The sequence below is a fragment of the Mustelus asterias genome, chromosome 16 (assembly GCF_964213995.1).
Source record: "Mustelus asterias chromosome 16, sMusAst1.hap1.1, whole genome shotgun sequence".
In the NCBI taxonomy this organism is placed as follows: Eukaryota; Metazoa; Chordata; class Chondrichthyes; order Carcharhiniformes; family Triakidae; genus Mustelus; species Mustelus asterias.
Window position 1 is genome coordinate 89,345,363 of NC_135816.1, and position 22,601 is coordinate 89,367,963.

The window sequence follows — 22,601 nt, forward strand, 5'->3', positions numbered from 1 at the left end:
ATCCTCCTTATAGTGAGGTGAAAAGAATTGCACACAATATTCCAAATGTGGTCTCACCAAGGTGCTGTACAGTTGCAGCATAATCCCACGGCTCTTCAACTCAAACCCCCTATTCATAAACGCTAACACACCATAGGCCTTCTTCACGGCTCTATCCACTTGAGTGGCAGAGATCTGTGGATATGAACCCCGAGATCTCTCTGTTCCTCCACATTCCTCAGAACCCTGCCGTTGACCCTGTAATCCACATTCAAATTTGTCCTACCAAAATGAATCACCTTGCACTTATCAGGGTTAAACTCCATCTGCCATTTTTCGGCCCAGCCCTGCATCCTATCAATGTCTCTTTGCAGCCTACAACAGCCCTCCACCTCATCCACTACTCCACCAATCTTGGTGTCATCAGCCCTTCAGCCCCCTCCTCCAAGTCATTGATAAAAATCACAAATAGCAGAGGACCCAGCACTGATCCCTGCAGCACACCTCTGGTAACTGGTCTCCAGTCTGAAAATTTTCCATCCACCACCACCCTCTGTCTTCTATGAGATATGATGTGGAGATGCCGGCGTTGGACTGGGGTAAGCACAGTAAGAAGTCTCACAACACCAGGTTAAAGTCCAACAGGTTTATTTGGTAGCAAATACCATAAGCTTTCGGAGCGTGCTGCTCCTTCATCAGATGGAGTGGTTAGAAGGAGCAGCACGCTCCGAAAGCTTATGGTATTTGCTACCAAATAAACCTGTTGGACTTTAACCTGGTGTTGTGAGACTTCTTACTGTTCTATGAGATAGCTAGTTATTTATCCAATCGGCCAAATTTCCCTCTATCCCACACCACCTCACTTTCTTCATGAGCCGACCATGGGGAACCTTATCAAACGCCTTACTAAAATCCATGTATACGACACCAACTGCTCTATCTTCATCGACACACTTAGTTACCTCGTCAAAGAATTCAATCAAATTTGTGAGGCAAGACTTACCCTTCACGAATCCGTGTTGACTATCCCGGATTAAGGTGCATCTTTCCAAATGGTCATAATTCCTATCCCTCAGGACCCTTTCCATTAATTTACCGACCACTGAAGTAAGACTAACTGGCCTATAATTACCAGGGTCATTCCTATTTCCTTTCTAGAATAGAGGAACAACATTCGCCACTCGCAATACACATCTCTTTAACCTGTGCTTAATGCTCCCTCCACTCACATTGTCTGTATCTTTAAGATCTGGTTTGCTGTAGGGATTCGCATTCTAATCAGTATTCTGTAACTTGATTATGTCTCTCTGTGCCTTGTTTGAGAGCACATTTCCACTCCATCTGACGAAGGAGCAGCGCTCTGAAAGCTAATGGTATTTGCTACCAAATAAACCTGTTGGACTTTAACCTGGTGTTGTTAAAACTCTTACTATCCCCGTGGACAGTGAGGACCCAAAGATCAAAGCCAAAGGCTCTGCAATCTCTTCCCTTGCCTCCCAAAGAATCCTAGGATATATCCCATCTGGCCCAGGGGACTTATCGACCCTCAGGTTTTTCAAAATTTCTAATACATCTTCCCTCAGAACATCTACCTCCTCCAGCTATCAGCCTGTATCACACACTCATCCTCAAAAACATGTCCCCTCTCCTTGGTGAACACTGAAGAAAAGTATTCATTCATCGCCTCTCCTATCTCTTCTGATTCCATGCACAAGTTTCCACTACTGTCCTTGACCGGCCCAAACCTCACCCTGGTCATTCTTTTATTTCTCACATAAGAGTAAAAAGCCTTGGGGTTTTCCTTGATCCGACCAACCAAGGACTTCTCATGTCCCCTCCTAGCTCTCCTAAGCCCTTTTTTTAGTCCATTCCTTGCTACCTTGTAACCCTCAAGCGGCCCAACTGAACCTTCTTTTCTCATCCTTACATACACTTCCCTTTTCCTCTAGACAAAACATTCAACCACTTTTGTGAACCATGGTTCCCTCACTCGGCCATTTCCTCCCTGCCTGACAGGGACATACCTATCAAGGACACGCAGTATTTGTTCCTTGAACAAGCTTCACTTTTCATTAGTCCCTTTCCCTGACAGTTTCTGTTCCCATCTTATGCTCCCTAATTCCCACCTAATCGCATCATAATTACCCCTCCCCCAATTATAAACCTTCCCCTGCCGTATTGCCCTATCCTTCTCCATTGCAATAGTGAAAGACACCGAATTGTGGTCACTATCTCCAAAGTGCTCTCCCACAAACAAATCAAACACTTCGCCTGGCTCATTACCCAGTACCAAATCCAATGTAGCCCCACCTCTGGTCGGCCTATCCACATATTGTGTCAGGAAACCCTCCTGCACACTACAAAAACTGCCCCATCTGAACTATTTGACCTATAAAGGTTCCAATCGATATTTGGAAATTTAAACTCACCCATGAGAACTACCCTGTGACCTCCACACTTATCCATAATCTGCTTTGCAATTTCTTCCTCCACATCTCTCTTACTATTTTGGGTCCTATAGAAAACCCCTAACAACGTGACCGCTCCTTTCCTATTTCTAACTTCAGCCCATATTACCTCAGTAGGCAGATCCCCTTCGAACTGCCTTTCTTCAGCCGTTAAACTATCCTTGATTAACAATGCTACTCCTCCACCTCTTTTACCACCTTCTCTACTCTTACTGAAATATCTATACCCCGGAACTTCCAACAGCCATTCCTGTCCCTGTCCTAACCATGTCTCCGTAATGGCCACAACATCGTAGTCCCACTTCGTAGACAACTGCAACACTTCATGGGTTGGGCTCCTTGTAGGCCAGCATTACTGAGGAAGTGACTTACAATAAAACAGCTTAAACCTAAAGATCATCTGGAATGATTCTTCCACCATAACTACTTGTTGTGAGTAACAATGCTCGCAATCTTCCATTTACCAACTGGTATAGAAAGGACTGGTGTTTTCTGTATATCCGACTGTCTTACATGCATGCAGGCAGAAAAGCTTTCATTAAAGCTGAGGTTTCAGAGAATTTGGCAAATCCTACAACATCACATAAGACCATGGGGAGACAATTTTGACAAGGAGATACGGTATATTATTAAAGGGAAGTCCAAAAACAGTAGAAAGAGTCGAGCAGGGTAATAGGAAGTGATGTGAAAGTAGCTATTGCACAACATCATAGTCAAACAGTTTGGGAATATTCTTCGAGGTTAATTGGTACTGACCATACATTTACAGGTCTGGAACAGGACAGAGACCATGCATCTCACATAAGCGCGTACTGGGTAGTTATGAGGAGCAGATCATGGTAGCCACAAGGTTGACAACCTATGAACAAAGTAATCCTGAGGCACAGGATAATGTTATTTGTTCAAAAGGGCGACTACCTAAAGTGGACAGGAAGGTGACAGTGTGTGGAAGGATGCCACTATAACAGGCAGAGCAGGGAAAGACCCTGTAAATACAAAAACTGGCTCACTCAATGCGCAGGAAGAAGGACAGATTTAAGGATTGGGAAAACAATGTAAAGATGTGGAAATCCAAAAAGTGTAATAACAGTTCTGACACTGAACCAGAAAGTGGCTGTGACCCTAGATAAAAATCACAAACTTCCAGACAAAGTTCTGCTCACATGGGAGAAAGATCATATAGTGGCAGTCCAGAAAAGGAAGTAGCGGATGTAGTTTAAGAAAATGAGCAAGCTGGAACTCTCAATGGAAGTAGAACTCTTCATGACAGAGAGATTTTAGTAGCTGCTAATAAACTGGAAAATCAGTGAATAAAGGAAACCAACCAGAATGATTTAGAAAGCTGGAAGGAATTTGGAGTACATACTAAAGTACTTGATAGGGGACAACCAGCTTTATCTCACCAGTGAATCTGTACAGAAAAGGTACTCCCACTCAGTATGTATAAGGCCAAAGTGAGATTAGTAGCCCGTGGATTTGAAGAGAGGTTAGGGTATCAAGATATCAGGGTAGACTCACTTACTGCAGGGAAAGTAAGTTTTTCTTAGCTATTTTGGCATCTTATTCCTGGGACTCTAAATCGATTGACATGAAGGTATGTTTTTACAAGGTGAAAAGTTTCAAAGAGAAGTTTTTTTTTTAAACCATCCAAAGAAGCTAGTGATGGAAATTGAACAAGTGTGTTTACGGATTGAATGATGCGTGAAGAGTATGGTATTTTTCCATGAAGTCTCTCCTAATGAAAACATGTTGTGTTCAGTTAAAGGCGCAATGTTCGACTGGCACCATAAGGAGGCACTAGCTGTTATTTTCATCATGCATATTGATGATTCCCTATGGGGAGGCTCTGTTGAATTTGAGCAAGGGGTAATCGAGAAGATGAAGAAGGAATTCAAGGTAGGAAGCCAGGCTTCATGGGTCTTTAAATACATAGTTTTAAATATTCAGCAAAGCAAGTTAGGAGTGACATTGATTCAACAGTCTTATCTTGAAAATGTTTATCATATCCTATAACACAGGTTAAATCCTCACAAAAAGAGGATCCAGTAGCCAAGGAAAAAGCAGAATAGCTGAGAAATTTGATTGGAAAGTTCAACTGTTCAAGCACTCGGACGACACCTGGCGCTAGCTATAATGTGTTAAAGTTAGGTATTGTGATGAAACATCCTTCAGTTGAGGAAATTCTGAGGGTGAATAAAACACTAAAAATGTTACATTTGGAAAGATTCATGCTCAGGTACCCAACCTTGGATAAGCCAGAAGATATGAGGTTGGTTATTTTTTGTGATGCTTCACCATGCCAATCTTCCAGGGTTTAGCATATTTTTGGTGGGAAAAAATGAGAAATGTTATCCATTGGCTTGGGAGGACAAGGAAATAAAAAGAGTCCTAAGAATCACATTAGCTGCTGAAACACTGGCATTGGTAGAAGCATTGGATATGGGGGTTTGATTGTTCAATAGGTTGTTATAAATTTTATACAAGAGGGAATGTGGAAAAATTTTATTCATAGGATGTTACATTAACAACTGGCCTCTTTGGAATCTTGCAGAAAGTAACTCACCTTCTGCCTCTCCAAAGCCTGTTCACCATCTACAAGGCACAAGTTAGGAGTGAAATGGAGAACTCTCCACCTGCCTAGATGTGTACAGGTCCAACACTCAAAAACCTCAACATCATCCAGATAAAGCAATCAGCTTGATTGCAACCCCCTCTACAAACATTCAATCCTCTACCATTGGTAAACAGTGGCAGCAACATGTACCAACTATGAGATGCACTGCAAGAACTCACCAAAGTTCTTTAGGCAGCACCTTCCAAACCCACGACCATCACCATCTAAAAGGACAACAGCACAAGGTGTCTGGAATCAGCAGCACATGGAGCTACCCCTCCAAGTCACTCACCATCCTGACTTGGAAATATATCATTTCTTTATTGTTGCTGGGTCAAAATCCTGGAATTACCTCCCAAACAGCACTGTGAGTGTACCCACACCTCAAGAACTGCAGTGGTTCCAGAAGATAGCTCACCACCACCTTCTGCAGGGCAATTTAGATGGATAGTAAATGCTGGCCGAGCCAGTGATGCCCACATCTATAAATGATATAAAAATGACAGGTGAAATATCACAGATGCAGCATTTGGGAGCTCCTGGTTATCGCTTTGATCCATGACAAACCTGTCTGCATCAAATGTTTGCATTTTGAGCAGCTTTGAGTCCATTTATGGGCTGGTAGCTGAACCATAGACACTGTGGCACATCAGGAAGGGGGATAACTACCTGGATTCTTTGTACCAGGAGACAGGCATACCTCTTGGGACAGAGTCTACTGATTTGGTCATCGGTCAGGGACAGGAGATCCTGACAGCAAGTGAGGTAGTTAAAGGTAGCCCGAGGACATTAGCAGAGGAGCCTCAGCCTTTACAATTGTCCAATAGGTTTGAGGTATTTTCAGGTTATTTGGATGGAGAGTAGGGTGGATGAACTAACTGACCATGGCTTCATGATACAGGAAGTGGGGGAAGCCGTGTTAGTAGAGAATTGTGTGTTAGGAAGTTGGAATGAAATGAAAAGTAAAGAATTGGATAAAAAGAAACTGAAAGACATTTAGTTGCGTGGGGGCTGAGACATGCAGATTAGACTAGTGAAACCGACACTTTAATCTAAATGGAGTCTTGCAGTCGGATGGCCTAGCCACGCCCAATTTGCAACAGAATTTTTTATTTCTTCTATCAAGAGCCAAGCTGTTGTGCAGAAAGCAGAAGCAGCTGTGTGTTAGACCACAGACATTTTACTCTAAACCAGAAGGGTTTCCAAAAGAAAACTATAGATCCCTTGTGGTAATTGCTTGCTGGATTTAGCTCAGTGTTAAAACCTATGGAATACTGTTCTGGGAAAAGCACATTCTCTGAGCTCAGGAAAGTATGTAGATTTAGATTTTTTTGGGGGGGGGGTGTAATTCAAGCATATTTTCTGGGTAACCATCAATGTAGTTTATGTAAATGTTCTTCTTTCCTGTTGTCTTTTTTGTTGTGTTTTAAAGTTTAATAAACATTTTGTCATTTGAATACTTGACAACACCAGTTTCCTCACCAGTTTTCATATTTTTTCTCACTATTTTTAAAATCACAAAAACAAACTGTTGAGAAGTAATGTTCCAAATTTTCCTTGTGATTTTGGGATGACCTCACATTGAGATCAGCGCAGTAAGGGCGGCATGGTGGCACAGTGGTTAGCACTGCTACCTCACAGGGACCCGGGTTCGATTCCCGCCATGGCTCACTGTCTGTATGGAATTTGTACATTCTCACCATGTCTGCGTGGGTTTCCTCCCACAGCTGTGCGGATTGGCTATGCTAAATTGCCTGAGTGTCAGGGGGACTAGCTCGGGTAAATGCATGGGGTTGTGTGGATAGGGCCTGGGTGGGATTGTGGTCGGTGCAGACTTGATGGGACGAATGGTCTCCTTCTGTACCGTAGGATTCTATGATCTATGAGTTCATAACACTAGTCAAGAAATTGACACCGTCCTCTGCCAGAAAGAGCACAAGTCCAGATCAGGGAGTCAGTACTGCTGTAAGGAGGGATGATATCTTACAGGATTCCTCAAATGAGGCCATATGGGTAGAATTAGAAACAAAAAGGGCGCAATCACATTGCTGCGAGTGTACGATCGGCCCCCAAACAGTGAGGGAGAGATAGAAGACCACATGCATAGGCAAATCTCTGATAATTCTAAGAATAATAGGGTAATAACAGCACAGGATTTTAACTTCCCCAACATTAACTGGATGGTCAAAATGTGAAAATGTCAAAATGTGAAGGAGGGAGCGGAATTCTTAAAATGTATCCAGGAGAGCTTTTTAGGCCAATATGTAGAAAACGCTACAAGAGAGTGTGTGGTCCTGGAGCTAGTTTTAAGGAATAAAGCCAGGTAAGTGGCAGAAGGTTCAGTGGGGAAGCATTTTGATGACAGTGACCATTACTCAGTAGGATTTAAGGTAGTTATGGATAGGAACAAAGATGCACCAGGAATAAAGATTCTGAATTAGGGAAGGACCAATTTTAATAGGATATTTGAATCATCGATAGTCACGCGTGTGGTGCCTGAAGACTGGAGAGTGGCAAATGTTGTACCTTTGTTTAAAAAGGGCTGCAGGGAAAAGCCTGGGAACTACAGGCCAGTGAGCCTCACATCTGTGGTTGGTAAATTGTTGGAAGGTATTTTGAGAGACAGGATCTGCAGGCATTTGGGAGACGCATGGACTGATTAGGGACAGTCAGCATGGCTTTGTGAGTGGAAAATCATGTCTCACAAATTTGATTGAGTTTTTTGAAGGGGTAACCAAGAAGGTAGATGAGGGCAGTGCAGTTGGTGTTGTCTATATGGACTTTAGCAAGGCCTTTGACAAGGTACCGTATGGCAGATTGTAGCCTAAGGTTAAATCTCACGGGATCCAGGGGGACGTATCTAAAGGGATACAAAATTGGCTTCTTGAAAGCGGCCAGAGGGTGGTTGTAGAGAGTTGTTTTTCAAACTGGAGGCCTGTGACCAGCAGTGTGCCTCAGGGATCAATGTTGGGTCCACTGTTATTTGTCATTTATATTAATGATTTGGATGAGAATATAGGGGGCACGGTTAGTAAGTTTGCAGATGACACTAAGATTGATAGCATAGTGGACTGTGAAGAAAGTTGTCTCCAATTGCAACGGGATCTTGATCAATTGGGCCAGTGGGCTGACGAATGGCAGATGGAGTTTAATTTAGATAAATGCAAGGTGATGCATTTTGGTAGATTGAACCAGGGCAGGGCTTACTCAGTTAATGGTAGGGTGTTGGGGAGAGTTACAAAACAAAGAGATCGAGGGATACATGTTCATAACTCCTTGAAAGTGGAGTCACAGGTGGACAGAGTGGTGAAGAAGGCGTTCGGCATGCTTGGTTTCATCGGTCAGAACATTGAATACAGGAGTTGGAATGGCTTGTTGAAGTTGTACAAGACATTGGTAAGGCCACACTTGGAATACTGCGTGCAATTCTGGTCACCCTATTATAGAAAGGATATTATTAAACTAGAAAGAGTGCAGAAAAGATTGACAGGGATGCTACCGGGACTTGATGGATTGAGTTAGGAGAGGCTGGATAGACTGGGACTTTTTTCTCTGGAGCGTAGGAGGCTGAGGGGCTAACCTTATAGAGGTCTATAAAATAGTGAGGGGCACAGATCACCTAGATCGTCAATATCTTTTCCCAAAGGTAGGGGAGTCTAAAACTAGAGGGCATAGGTTTAAGGTGAGAGGGGAGAGATACAAAAGTGTTCAGAGGGGCAAGTTTTTCACACACAGGGTGGTAGCTGTCTGGAACAAGTTGCCAGAGGTAGTAGTAGAGGCGGGTACAATTTTGTCTTTTAAAAAGCATTTAGATAGTTACATGGTACGATGGGTATGGAGGGATATGGACCAAATGCAGGCAATTGGGATTAGCTTAGGGGTTTAAAAAAAATGGGCTGCATGGACAAGTTGGGCTGAGGGCCTGTTTCCATGCTGTAAACCTCTATGACTCTAAGACAGGATCTGCCAAAGTTAACTGGGAGCCGCTACTTGTAGGAAAATACACATTAGAGCAATGAGATGTATTTGAAAAGGAATGAGAGAGATTGCAGGGCCAACATGTTCCTGTGAAGGATGGGAGCAAAAGGTCCAAAGAACTCTGGATGTCAAGGGATATCCAGAGTTGGGTAAATACTGAGGGCTCAAAAAAGCCCTAGCTGAGGTTGGAAAGTAGAGGGGGTTACTTAAAGAATTAGGAGAGCAAAGAGGGGGCATGAAGAAGCACAGGCAGGTAAAATAAAGGAAAATCTAAAGGTGTTTTGTAAGTATATTAAAGGTAGGAGGATGACCGGGGAAAGAACCCATCAGAGACCAATGTGGCAATTTGTGCGTGGAGCCAGAAGACGTAGGTGAGGTTTCAAATGAGGAATTTGCATCTATGTTCACGATGAAGAAGGCTGCGTTAGATATAGGTCTGAATCCAAAATTGGCTTAGCGGTAGGAGAGTGATGATCAAATGGTATTTGTGTGACCGGGAGGCCTGTTTCCAGTGTGTTCATGATGTGGAGATGCCGGCGTTGGACTGGGGTGAACACAGTAAGAGTTTTAACAACACCAGATTAAAGTCTAACAGGTTTATTTGGGAGCAAATACCATTAGCTTTCGGAGCGCTGCTCCTTCGTCAGATGGAGTGGAAATGTGCCCTGTCTGAGAGCACATTTCCACTCCATCTGACGAAGGAGCAGCGCTCCGAAAACTAATGGTATTTGCTACCAAATAAACCTGTTGGACTTTAACCTGGTGTTGTTAAAACTCTTCCAGTGTGTTCCACGGGGATCAAAGCTGGGTCCTTTGTTGTTTGTAGTGTACATTAATAATCCGGAGGAGAATTTAAGAGGTATGATAAGTAAGTTTGTTGATGACACAAAAATGGTGATGTGGTAAATAGTGAGGGGAAAAGCCTTAGATAACAGAATAATCTGGACCAGCTGGTTAGAACAAAGAACAAAGAAAATTACAGCACAGGAACAGGCCCTTCAGCCCTCCAAGCCTGCACCGACCATGCTGACCGACTGAACTAAAACCCCCTACCCTTCCGGGGACCATATCCCTCTATTCCCATCCTATTTATGTATTTGTCAAGACGCCCCTTAAAGGTCACTACCCTATCCGCTTCCACTACCTCCCCCGGCAACGAGTTCCAGGCACCCACTACTCTCTGTGTAAATAATCTGCCTCGTACATCTCCTTTAAATCTTATCCCTCGCACCTTAAACCTGTGCCCCCTAGTAATTGACTCTTCCACCCTGGGAAAAAGCTTCTGGCTATCCACTCTGTCCATGCCTCTCATAATCTTGTAGAGTTCTATCAGGTCTCCCCTCAACTTCCGTCAGTCCAGTGAGAACAAACCAAGTTTCTCCAACCTTTCCTCATAGCTAATGCCCTCCATATCAGGCAACATCCTGGTAAATCTTTTCTGTACCCTCTCCAAAGTCTCCACATCCTTCTGGTAGTGTGGCGACCAGAATTGAACACTAGATTCCAAGTGCAGCCTAACTAAGGTTCTATAAAGCTGCAACATGACTTGCCAATTTTTAAACTCAATGCCCCGGCCGATGCTGTATGCCTTCTTTACTACCTTCTCCACCTGCATCGCCACTTTCAGTGATCTGTGTACCTGTACACCCAGATCCCTTTGCCTATCAATACTCTCAAGGGTTCTGCCATTTACTGAACATTTCCTATCTGTATTAGAGCTTCCAAAATGCATTACCTCACATTTGTCCGGATTAAACTCCATCTGCCATCTCTCCGCCCAAGTCTCCAACTGATCTATCTCCTGCTGTATCCTCTGATGGTCCTCATCGCTATCCTCAAATCCACCAACCTTTGTGTCGTCCGCAAACTTACTAATCAAACCAGTTACATTTTTCTCCAAATCATTTATATATATTACAAACTGCAAAGGTCCCAGCACTGATCCCTGAGGAACACCACTTGTCACAGCCCTCCATTCAGAAACGTAGCCTTCCACTGCTACCCTCTGTCTTCTTTGACCGAGCCAGTTTTGTATCCACCTTGCCAGCTCACCTCTGATCCCATGCGACTTCACCTTCTGCACCAGTCTGCCATGAGGGATCTTGTCAAAGACGGGCAGACCAGTTGCCAATGGAATTTAACCCTGAAAAGTATGAGGTAATGCAATTTGGGATGATGAACAACGCAAGGGAATATACAATGAATGGTCAGACCCAAGGAAGTAGATCAGAGGGAGTTTGGTGTGCATGTCCATAGGTCTCTGTGGACAGGTAGAAAAGCTGGTTAAGAAGGCCTATGGGATACTTGCCTTTATTAACTGAGGCATTGGATATAACAGCAGAGAGGTTATGATGCAGCTATATATAAAACACTGGTTAAGCCACAACTGAAGTACTATGTTCAGTTCTGGTCACCACATTACAGGAAGGAAGTGATTGCACTAGAGAAAGTGCAGAGGAGATTTTCCAGGGTGCAGCCTGGGTTGGAGCATTTTAACGATCAAAAGAGACTGGATAGGCTGGGGTTTTGTTCCTTGGAGCAGAGAAGGCTGAAGGGGGACCCGATTGAGGCGTAAAAATCATGAGGGGCATAGATAGAGTGGATAGGAAGGAACTTTTCTCCTTAGTCGAGGGATCAATAACCAGAGGTCATGGATGTTAGAGGCTTATGGAAGACGTGAGGAAAATCTTTTTTGACCCAGAGGGTGGTGAGAATCTGGAACTCAGTACCTGAAAGGGTGGTAGAGGTGGAAACCCTCAACATTTAAGAAATATTTCCATGAGCAAGGCTATGGGCCAAGTGCTGAAAAATGGGATGAGAATAGATAGGTGCTTCTTGGCTGGCGTGGACATGATGGGCCGAAGTACCTCTTTCCATGCTGTATTACCTCCTGGTAGCAGACTTCAGGACATCAACTTGGAGCTGGACATGAACTTACAATGGGAGGGTAAGGTCCCAGTCATCATGGTCCACGTAGGTACCAACAACATTGACAGGACAAAGAAGGAGGTACTTCATAGGCTGTATGAAGACTCAGGCACCAAATTAAGAAGCAGAATCTCAAAGGTCACAATCTCTGGATTATTACCCAAGCCACGTGCAATTTGGACAAATCAGATTGGAGAGATAAATGCGTGGCTCAAAGACTAATGTGGAAGAAGTGGGTTCTCGTTCATGGGGCACTGGCACCAGTACTGTGATCTGGGACAGTCTACACCCAAATAGTGCATGGACTGGTTATCTTGCGAACCACATACGAGGGAAGTAGAGAGGGTTTCAAACTAAATAGTGGAGCAAGGGATCAAATTTGGGAAGATGTTATAAATCAAAGTGCAGAGACAAGGCAAAAGAGAAAGTTATTATTAAGAAAAACAATAGCAGCTCAACAGATGAGAATGCAGCTTATAAAAGGATAAAACTAAAGATTCTGTATATGAATGCATATATCATTCAAAACAAAACAGATTCATCAGAGACATGACTGCAGGGGAACATGGATTCGAACCTGAATATTAAAGTGTACAGGAAGACAAGGAAATGAGAAATATGTGAAGCGGTGGCTCTGTTAATAAATAATAATATTAGCATATAGCGAAGGATGACTGAAACCAGGATGTGGAAATGGTTTGGGTCAAGATGAGAAATGATGAAGGCAAGAAGTCACTTGTGGGAGTTGTGTATAGGCTGCCTAACAGTAACCACATGGAAGATTGATGGATAAAGGAATAAATAATTGGAGCACGTCAGAAAGACACGGTCATAATAAAAGAGATCTTAATTTACATTGAGACTGGAAATGTCAGATGGGCAAAGGTAGCTTAGATAAGGAATTCATTGAATGTTTTCCAGAACAGTATGTTCTGGAGCCAATCAGAAAACAGACTATAGTTGACCTGCATTGTGCAACAAGATTAGAATAATTTCTGACGAAGGGTCATCCACACTAAAAACGTTGGCTCCATTCTCTCTCCACAGGTGCTTCAGATCTGCTGAGGTTTTCGAGCATTTTCTGTTTTTGTTTTAGATTCGTGCATCCACAGTATTTTGCTTTTATCTTAGGTTCATCAAATAATAGTGAAGGCGCCAGGGCAGAAAGATCCCACCGGCCAGAAGGGCGAGAAAATTCAGCCCGAAGGCATGAAAGGTATATTGATTGAAGTGAACTGGAAATTTAGGTTAAGGGATAGATCAACAGAGATGCAGTGAGAAACAATGAAGGCGATATTCTGGAATTCAGAATAGGTACATTCCAACAAGAAAGAAAATGTCCAGGGAACTGTCCCACCATCCATGGTTAACTAGAGATTTAATATTGTATTGATCTTAAACAAAATGTATGGTTGTGTGAAAACAGGTTGCATGTCAGAAGATTGAACAGGATATAAGGAACAGCAAAGGATGACGAAAAGATGAAAAATGAGGGAAAAGTATGAGAGAAAGCTAGCGAGAAATATCAAAACCGATTAAAAGTTTTTATGACTATTTAAAAAAGAGTTAACAATGTGAGCATTGATCCTATAGAAAGTGAGTCTGGATAATTGATAATGGAAAGCAAGGAGATGACAAATGAATTGTACAGCTATTTTGCACCAGTCTTCACTATAGAGGATATAGGTACATTCCAGGGGCAGCTATAAACCAGGAAATGGGAGAGATGATCTCGTGAAAATTACAATTACAAGAGATATGGCCCTAATTTTTGGGGCTGTGGGCTGACAAGTAGGTGATAATTTTAAAGATTTTTAACTTTCAGAAGTTAAGGCACTAACAAGATTACCAGTAAAAAGAGTTAATGACTTCAAATCAGACTCATGAGCTAATAGAGCAAGCTATTTATATGCATGCTAACACAGTAAATGATTTTAAATGATCTAAAACATATACTGTCTTTTAAATGCATCCCTTAAGTATAAAATTGACCATTTCAGTCAAAGACAAATGCCGCTAGCGATCATGGTTTAAGTAAAAATTTCATTGGCATCTTTTAAAAGACCTCAGAGTAAGCAAGGTCAGTAATGTGAAACATTTATCAAATTGGAATTTCATTGTTCAGCTCAGTTGGCATTTTGCCCAGATGCGGGTAGTCACTGTTACCTGCATTGGCAAAGAACTAAATTCAAATCCACTCTGACCTTTTCGGGAGGTATAGCAACGGGAAAGTTGAGGTTTGCCAAAAGGGGAGTTAGCGTCTGAATTTAAGGGACAAATGGAAAACCATCAGATTGAATGGCAGACTGCTGCTGGCAGGAAAACTTGACAGTTGTTATTATTGATTTGTATGTAATGAAGATGATTTGATTTAATGCTAAATTAAAAGCAGGTAATTTGATTAAGAAAACGTGTAAACGTACCATTTTTTAACTGATAACCTCAGAGCTAGTCTGCGCAGTCATCTGTTGACCCTCGAGATAAAATCTCCCTTGGCCACTGACAAGATGCATTGTAGTAGTCATTGCTATAGAACAAAGAACAAAGAACAGTACAGCACAGGAAACAGGCCCTTCGGCCCTCCAAGCCTGTGCCGCTCCTTGGTCCAACTAGACCAATCGTTTCTATCCCTCCATTCCCAGGCTATCCAGGTAAGTCTTAAACAATGTCAGCGTGTCTGCCTCCACCACCCTACTTGGCAGCGCATTCCAGGCCCCCACCACCCTCTGTGTAAAAAACATCCCTCTAATATCTGAGTTATACTTCGCCCCTCTCACCTTGAGCCCGTGACCCCTCGTGATCGTCACTTCTGATCTGGGAAAAAGCTTCCCACCGTTCACCCTATTTATCCCCTTCATAATCTTGTACACCTCTATTAGATCTCCCCTCATTCTCCGTCTTTCCAGGGAGAACAACCCCAGTGGCGGCACGGTAGCACAGTGGTTAGCACTGCTGCTTCACAGCTCCAGGGATCTGGGTTCGATTCCCGGCTTGGGTCACTGTCTGTGTGGAGTTTGCACATTCTTCCTGTGTCTGCGTGGGTTTCCTCCGGGTGCTCCGGTTTCCTCCCACAGTCCAAAGATGTGCGGGTTAGGTTAATTGGCCATGCTAAATTGCCCCTTAGTGTCCCGGGAGGCATAGGTTAGAGGGATTAGCGATTAAATATGTGGGGATATGGGGATCGGGCCTGGGTGGGATTGTGGTCGGTGCAGACTCGATGGGCCGAATGGCCTCTTTCTGCACTGTAGGGTTTCTATGATTTTCTATGATTTACCCAATCTCTCCTCATAGCTAAGACCCTCCATACCAGGCAACATCCTGGTAAACCTTCTCTGCACTCTCTCTAACGCCTCCACGTCCTTCTGGTAGTGCGGTGACCAGAACTGGATGCAGTATTCCAAATGTGGCCTAACCAGTGTTCTATACAGCTGCATCATCAGACTCCAGCTTTTATACTCCATACCCCATCCTATAAAGGCAACCATACCATATGCCTTCTTCACCACCTTCTCCACCTGCGTTGCCACCTTCAAGGATTTGTGGACTTGCACACCTAGGTCCCTCTGTGTTTCTATACTCTTGATGACTCTGCCATTTATTGTATAACTCCTCCCTACATTATTTCTTCCAAAATGCATCACGTCGCATTTATCCGGATTAAATTCCATCTGCCACCTCTCTGCCCAATTTTCCAGCCTATCTATATCCTGCTGTATTGCCCGACAATGCTCATCGCTATCCGCAAGTCCAGCCATCTTCGTGTCATCCACAAACTTGCTGATAACACCAGTTACACCTTCTTCCAAATCATTTATATATATCACAAATAGCAGAGGTCCCAGTAAGAGCCGTGCGGAACACCACTGGTCACAGACCTCCAGCCGGAAAAAGACCCTTCGACTGCTACCCTGTCTCCTATGGCCAAGCCAGTTCTCCACCCATCTAGCCACTTCTCCTTGTATCCCATGAGCCTTAACCTTCTTAACCAACCTGCCACGTGGGACTTTGTCAAATGCCTTACTGAAATCCAAATAGACGACATCCACGGCCCTTCCTTCATCAACCGTTTTTGTCACTTCCTCAAAAAACTCCACCAAATTTGTAAGGCACGACCTCCCTCTTACAAAACCATGCTGTCTGTCACTAATGAGATTGTTCCGTTCTAAATGCACATACATCCTGTCTCTAAGATGGTCTTAATAAATTTTTATCTTTTATACTGTGACATTAGCTTCCTGAGTGTTATTGCCACCTCACAGAAAACCGAGATTAAAGCGGGCATTGATGGAAATCATCCTGGGGTCTTAAAAGAGGTGGCAGGTGAGATAGTTGATGCACTGGTTTTAATTTTCCAGATTCCGTAGATTCAGGGAAGGTCCCATTCGATTGGAAAATAGCAAATGTATTTCCATTATTCAAGAAGGGAGGGACAGAAAGAGAGAAACTGCGAGCCAGTTAGCATAACATTAGAAAAATGTTAGAAGTAATGTTGCAGCAGGCCTTTGACTCTGCCTGATAACCCTGATCTTATCAATGGGGTTTTTGAACAGGAAATCATGTTGAACCAACTTATTGGAGTTTTTGAGGAAGTAACACTTGCTAGGAATAAAGGGGAACTGGTGGATGTCCTGTACATAGATTTCCAGAGGCATTAGATAAACTGCCACAGCACAGGTTAATGCACAAAATAAAAATGCATATTATAGTGGGTTGCAAATTGGCTTGGATTAGAAGATCAGCTGGCTCACAGGAAGCAGAGAGGGGCAAAAATTGGTCTTTTTTCAGGCTGGCAGGAACTAATGAGCGCCATAGGCATCGGTACTGGGGCATCAGCTGCTTACAATTCGTATAAATGACTTGGATGAAGGGATTGAATTTTTGCCAAATTTGCTGATGACACAAATAGAGGTCAGAAAGTAAGTTGCGAAGAGAACATAATAAGTTTAAGTGACAAGTTGAGTGAGTGGCAAAGATCTGGCAAATGGAGTAGAATGTGGGTAAATGTGAAATTGTCCATTATGGCAGGAAAAATAAAGAAGATTGATGAGCCCAGCACATCAGTGTAAAAGATAAAGCTGAAGCACTTGCAACCACCTTCAACCAAAGTGCTGAGTGGCTGAACCATCTATCTCAGCCTACTCCAATAGCCATCAGCATCACAGATGCTAGTCTTCAGTCAATTCAACTTCTTTCTGAAGGCATAGGATACTGCAATAGCTGACAATATTCTAGAAACAGGACGAAAGACTTGAGCTCCAGAACAAGCAAACCTCTAGCCAAGCTGTTCAGGTACAGCTACACCACATCTACTCGGCGATGTGGAAAATTGCCCAGGTATGTTCTCTCCATAAAAAGGGCTAATCCAACCCTGTCCGTTAGCACCATCAGTATACTCTTAATCATCAGCAAAATGATGCAAGCTGCCTTCAACACTGTTATCAATCAGCACTTACTCAGCATTAACAGTTCTTTCAAAGAGTCACGTACTGTGGAGAAAGTAAATGCGTGGATGTATTGTACTTAGATTTACAGAAGGCATTTGATAAGGAGCAACATCAAAGGTTATTGCAGAAAATAAAACCTCGTGGTGTAAGGGATAATTTATTGACATGGATTGAAGGTTGGCTCGCTAACAAGAAACAGGGAGTTCACATAAATAAATCCTTTTCTGGTTTGCAAAATGTGATGAGTGGTGTGTCACAGAGATCAGTGCTGGGGTCTTAACGTTTTTAATATTTAAATAACTTGGATGAAAGGACTGAAGATACGGTTGCTAAATTTACTGATTGACATAAAGATAGTCAGGTAAAGTGAATAGTGAAAAGAATATGAGGCTACAAAGGTACATAAATAGGTTAAGTGAGTGGACAAAGATCTGGCAAATGGAGTAGAATGTGGGTAAATGTGAGATTGTCCATCTTGGCAGGAAGAATGAAAAAGAAGCCATCATCTAAAAGGTCAGAGATTGCAGAGCTCTGAGGTGCAGAAGAATCTGGGTGACCTCATGCACGAATCACAAGGCTAGTATAAAGGTAAAGCAAGTAATTAGAAAAGCCAATGGAATGTTATCATTCATTGTGAGGGGAATTGTTTACACAAGTAGGTGAGACCACATCTAGAGCACTGTACACAATATTGGCTTCCTTATTGAAGGAAAGATGTAAATGGTTTAGAAGCAATTCAGAGAAGGTTTATTAGACTAATACCAGAAATGGGTGGGTTGGAATCATAGAATCCCTACAGTGCATTCGGCCCATCGAGTCTGCACCGACCACAATCCCGCCCAGGCCCTACCCCCACATATTTACCCGCTAATCCCTCTAACCTACGCATCTCAGGACTCTAAGGGGCAATTTTTTTTAACCTGGCCAATCAACCTAACCCGCACATCTTTGGACTGTGGGAGGAAACCGGAGCACCTGGAGGAAACCCACGCAGACACTAGGAGAATGTGCAAACTCCACACAGACAGTGACCCGAGCCGGGAATCGGGTTGCTTACGAGGAAAGGTTGGAGAGGTTAGGTTTGTGTCCACTGCAGCTGAGAAGAATAAGACGTAACCTGATCAAAACCTTCAAGATACTGACAGGTCTGGACAGGGTGGATATGGAAAGATATTTCGTCTTGTCAGTGAATCTAGAACTTGAGATCACTGCGCATCGGCCATGCTAAATTCTCCCTCAGTGTACCCAAACAGGCGCCGGAGTATGGCGACTAGTGAATTTTCACAGTAACTTCATTGCAGCGTTAATGTCGGCCTACTGGTGACACTAATGACCAAACTTTAAAAATAAGGGGTTGTTTATTTAAAACAGAGAGGAGGATAAATTGTTTCTCTCAGACGGTTAAGAGTCTCTGGAACTCTCTTCCTCAAAAGGCAGAGGAAGCAGAGTCTTTGAATATTTTTCAGTCAGAGCGAGATAGATTCTTGATTAACAAGGGGATGGAAGATTTTTCGGGGGAGAAGGCAGGAATGTGGGATTGAGGTTATAATGAGATCGGTCATGATCTTATTGAATGGTGAGGTGGGCTTGGGGGGTGGGGGGAAGAGGTCAAGTGGCCTACTCCAGTTCCCAATTCATAAGTTTGTATAACCTGCTTCCTGATGTCTAGTTTTGGCTCAACTCCTGACCTCATGACAGCTTTCATCCAAACATTGGCAAAAAAGCTGAACTCAAGAGGGGAGGAGACTGCTTTTGACTTAAAGGCAGCACTTCACTGAGTGCGGCATCAAGGAACCTGAGCAAAACTGGAGTCAATGTGAATGAGAGAGAAAACTATCCGCTGGTCGGAGTCACACCAAGCACAAGGAAAGATGGTTGTGGTTGTTGGAGGTCAAACATCTCAATCCTAAGACATTACTGCAGGAGTTCCTCAGGGTAATATCTAGGACCCAAAATCTTACCTATTTCATCAATGATCCTCCCCCCATCACAATATCAGAAGTTAGGATGTTTGCAGATGAGAGCAAAACGTACAACACCATCTGCAACTCCTCAAATAGTGAAGCACTTCCTGTCCAAATGCAGCAAGACTTGGACAAATTCAGGATTGAGCTCAGCAATGACAGACAATGACCATCTCCACCATGAGAGGATTCAAGCACTTCCCTTGATTGACATCAATGGCATTACCTTCACTGTAACCTCAGTATCAACATCCTGCGGGTTACCATTGACCAGTAACTTAATTGGATCAACCATATAAAGAGCATGTTACAGGTTGGAAATTCTGTGGCAGGTAACTCACCTCCCAACTTCCCAAAGTTTGTCCACCATCTACAAGGTACAACCAGGAATACTCTCAACTTGCCTGAATGAGTGCAACTCCAATAACACTCGAGTAGTTCGATACATTCAGGACAAAGCAGCTCAGTTGATTGGCATCCCATCCACCACCAACGCACAGTAGCAGTAGTGTGTACAAGATGCCCCGCAGCAACTCACCAAGACTACTTCAACACCACTTTCCAAAACCATGACCTCTACCATCTGGAAGGAAAAGAGCGGCAGACGCATGGGTACACCAACACCTCCCCTCCAAGACGTACACCATACTGACTTGGAAATATATCGCTATTCCTTCACTGTCAATGGTTCAAAAGCCTGGAATTTCCTTCCTAATAGCAGTGGGATTTCTGAAAATACATGGTTCAAGAAAACAGCTCACCACCAGCTTCTCCAGGGCAATTCGGGATAGACAATAAATGTTGGTTTAGCTCGTCAAACCCACATCCCATGAATGAATGAAAAAGTAACGAACAGAATTGAGAGAAATTTTAAATAATTAGACCTGACAAGGTTTTTGTATGCAATTATCAAAATTAAAGATATTTCATTCTCCCCACCAGAAACCATCTTAATATTTAGGATGTTATACAGGGCTTATTTTCTATTGTGATCTGTACAGCTTACAGTTTGTGGTCAATTATGATTAGTATTTCTAAAGTATTTTTTCTGCTCGTGTTTATGTTTAGAATATCTATATTCTGTTCTGTAAACAGATATTACTGTTTCTTTTCATCTTAATTTCATGCTCGTACACTTCAGTCACTACCAAGTAAGGCAACAACTTGTGAGCAAAGACATCATTCTTAGTGTCCACCTCGGAATTTTACACCCTTCTTTTGTGAAGCTTTTGTGACTCTGCCTTTTTGCGTGACCTGGAAGGTATTTTGCTTTCTTTTGTAACATAGTAAATGCTCTAATAAACAATGAAATACCAGCGACACACAAAACAGTTACCTCAGCCCCTCGCATTTGTGCAGAATGGGTTCCAGCCGTTGAAGACCTTCACACTGAATATAGCACTTTTGTAGATTGAGATATTTTATAGTATCACAGAGTCCAATGGTCTGAGACAGGACTACACAGTCAATTGGGGTCAGTCGCAATTCACAAAATGAAAGTGTTTCCATTGAGCCCACTGTGGATCGAGCCAATGCTTTATTCTGAGACTCAAACAAGTAGTGAAATGTGTTCAGGAGGTTCCTTTTACCAGTTTCACCTGCTGTGTTTCCAATCTGTCCTTCAACCTTCTCCTTTACCCAGTCAATCACTCGACTGGTTGTTTGATGAAGAAATGGACCCAGGAACTTTTCCAGGGGCCAAGCTGACTGTGGGGAGGAGAGACCAGCAACAAAACGGAGAAATATCTCAAATCGCCCATCTTCCTTACTGTGGGCTTCCCTGAGGAGTTTCCCAATGTTCCTGGGATTTGAAGTCAGAAATTCTGTTAGTGCAGCTACAAACTCTTGGATGGTGAGGTGTGGGAATGTGTAAACTACACTCTGGACAGAATCATCTCTCTCCAAAAGTTCCATCAGGAACCCAGACAGGAACTGGGAAGGATGCAGATTGTATTTGATCAAATCGCCATTTCTAAACACAATCTTCTTCTCGGAGATGCCTGTGAAGGCCATCTCACCAATTTTCAAAAACACATCACGGGGACGTTCAATCTTTCGGCTATGGTTTTTCAGAATGTTGTAAATGTAGTAGGAATATAGTTGGGTGACAGTCTTTGGAACTTGCTGCTGTTTCCTGTCTCTCTGTGTGAAGAAGGGGCCCAGTGACAGACCGAGGATCCAGCAGTAGGAAGGGTTATAGCACATGGTGTACAAGATCTCATTCTCCTCCACGTGTTTGAAAACAGCTGCCGCCACTTCTTTATTTTCAAAAAACTTGTTGAAATATTGCTTGCGTTCATCACCAACAAATCCAAGGATTTCAGCCCAGAGACTAATCTCAGCCTTTTCTAATGAACGTAATGCAGTGGGCCTGGTGGTCACAAGTACTGAACATCCTGGGAGCAACTTGTGCTGTATTAAACTGTACACAATGTCAGACACTTCAGCATAGCATTCAGGGTCTGTGCATGTGGACTGACTGCCATCAAAATTTATTGTTTTTTCGAATTCATCCAAACCATCGAATATAAACAGCAATCCCTCTGGGTTCTTCCAGAGTTCTACCAGAACATTCCCGAAGTAAGAATAGAAAAACAGTATCAGATTCCTCAGGTTTATTCTAAAGTTAATAGTGTTCAAATCCCGGAATTTAAAACTGAAAACAAATTGAAAATGTGGGTATATTTTCCCAGTGGCCCAGTCATAAACAATCTTTTGCACCATTGTTGTTTTTCCAATCCCCGGGACTCCACTCACTGCTGCTGAACTCCCAGATTTGGGTTTTCTCTGGGAAAAACTGCTCTGGAACAATTGATCAGCTCGGATTTTTTCCAGTTCTCTCCGGAGATGTTTCTCTCCCCACTCTGCATGGTCTCGGCCCCTTGCTAGCAGTTCATGTTCTACAAGTGTCCGATCTCGAACTGTAGAAATAACTGTCAGCTCAGCGTATTGATCAACCAGCTGGAAAACCTTCACTTTCTGCTTTATTAGGATAGTGTTCACTCTCAGTTTTTCAGCTTGTACCCGGAGTGTCTCCTTGTGCTTCTGTTGAACATCTTCAAGTAAAACAGAAAGAAAGTGGTTCTCAGTTTAACTAGGTTATAAAAACAACTTTCCAAGTCTATTTTAGCGTTCAGTAAAATGGGACAAGATTTCATTCGCACTTCCAATAGAGAAGTTAAAACTCAATTATTGGAATTGTTGCCTCAAAGATACCAGTGAAATC

At 43.0% G+C, this 22,601-nt stretch overlaps 1 protein-coding gene and 1 long non-coding RNA gene across 2 annotated transcripts in view; both read right to left on the reverse strand.

The window, feature by feature from the left end:
- The window catches only part of LOC144505282 (uncharacterized), a 445,368-nt gene that overhangs the window by 34,395 nt on the left and 388,372 nt on the right, over positions 1-22,601 (reverse strand). The window lies entirely within an intron of this gene.
- The window catches only part of LOC144505281 (NACHT, LRR and PYD domains-containing protein 3-like), a 96,753-nt gene that overhangs the window by 34,395 nt on the left and 39,757 nt on the right, over positions 1-22,601 (reverse strand). The window contains exon 8 of the mRNA XM_078231352.1: positions 20,712-22,431. Within this exon, the coding sequence (XP_078087478.1) occupies positions 20,712-22,431 (1,720 nt within the window). The remainder of the gene's footprint in view (positions 1-20,711; positions 22,432-22,601) is intronic.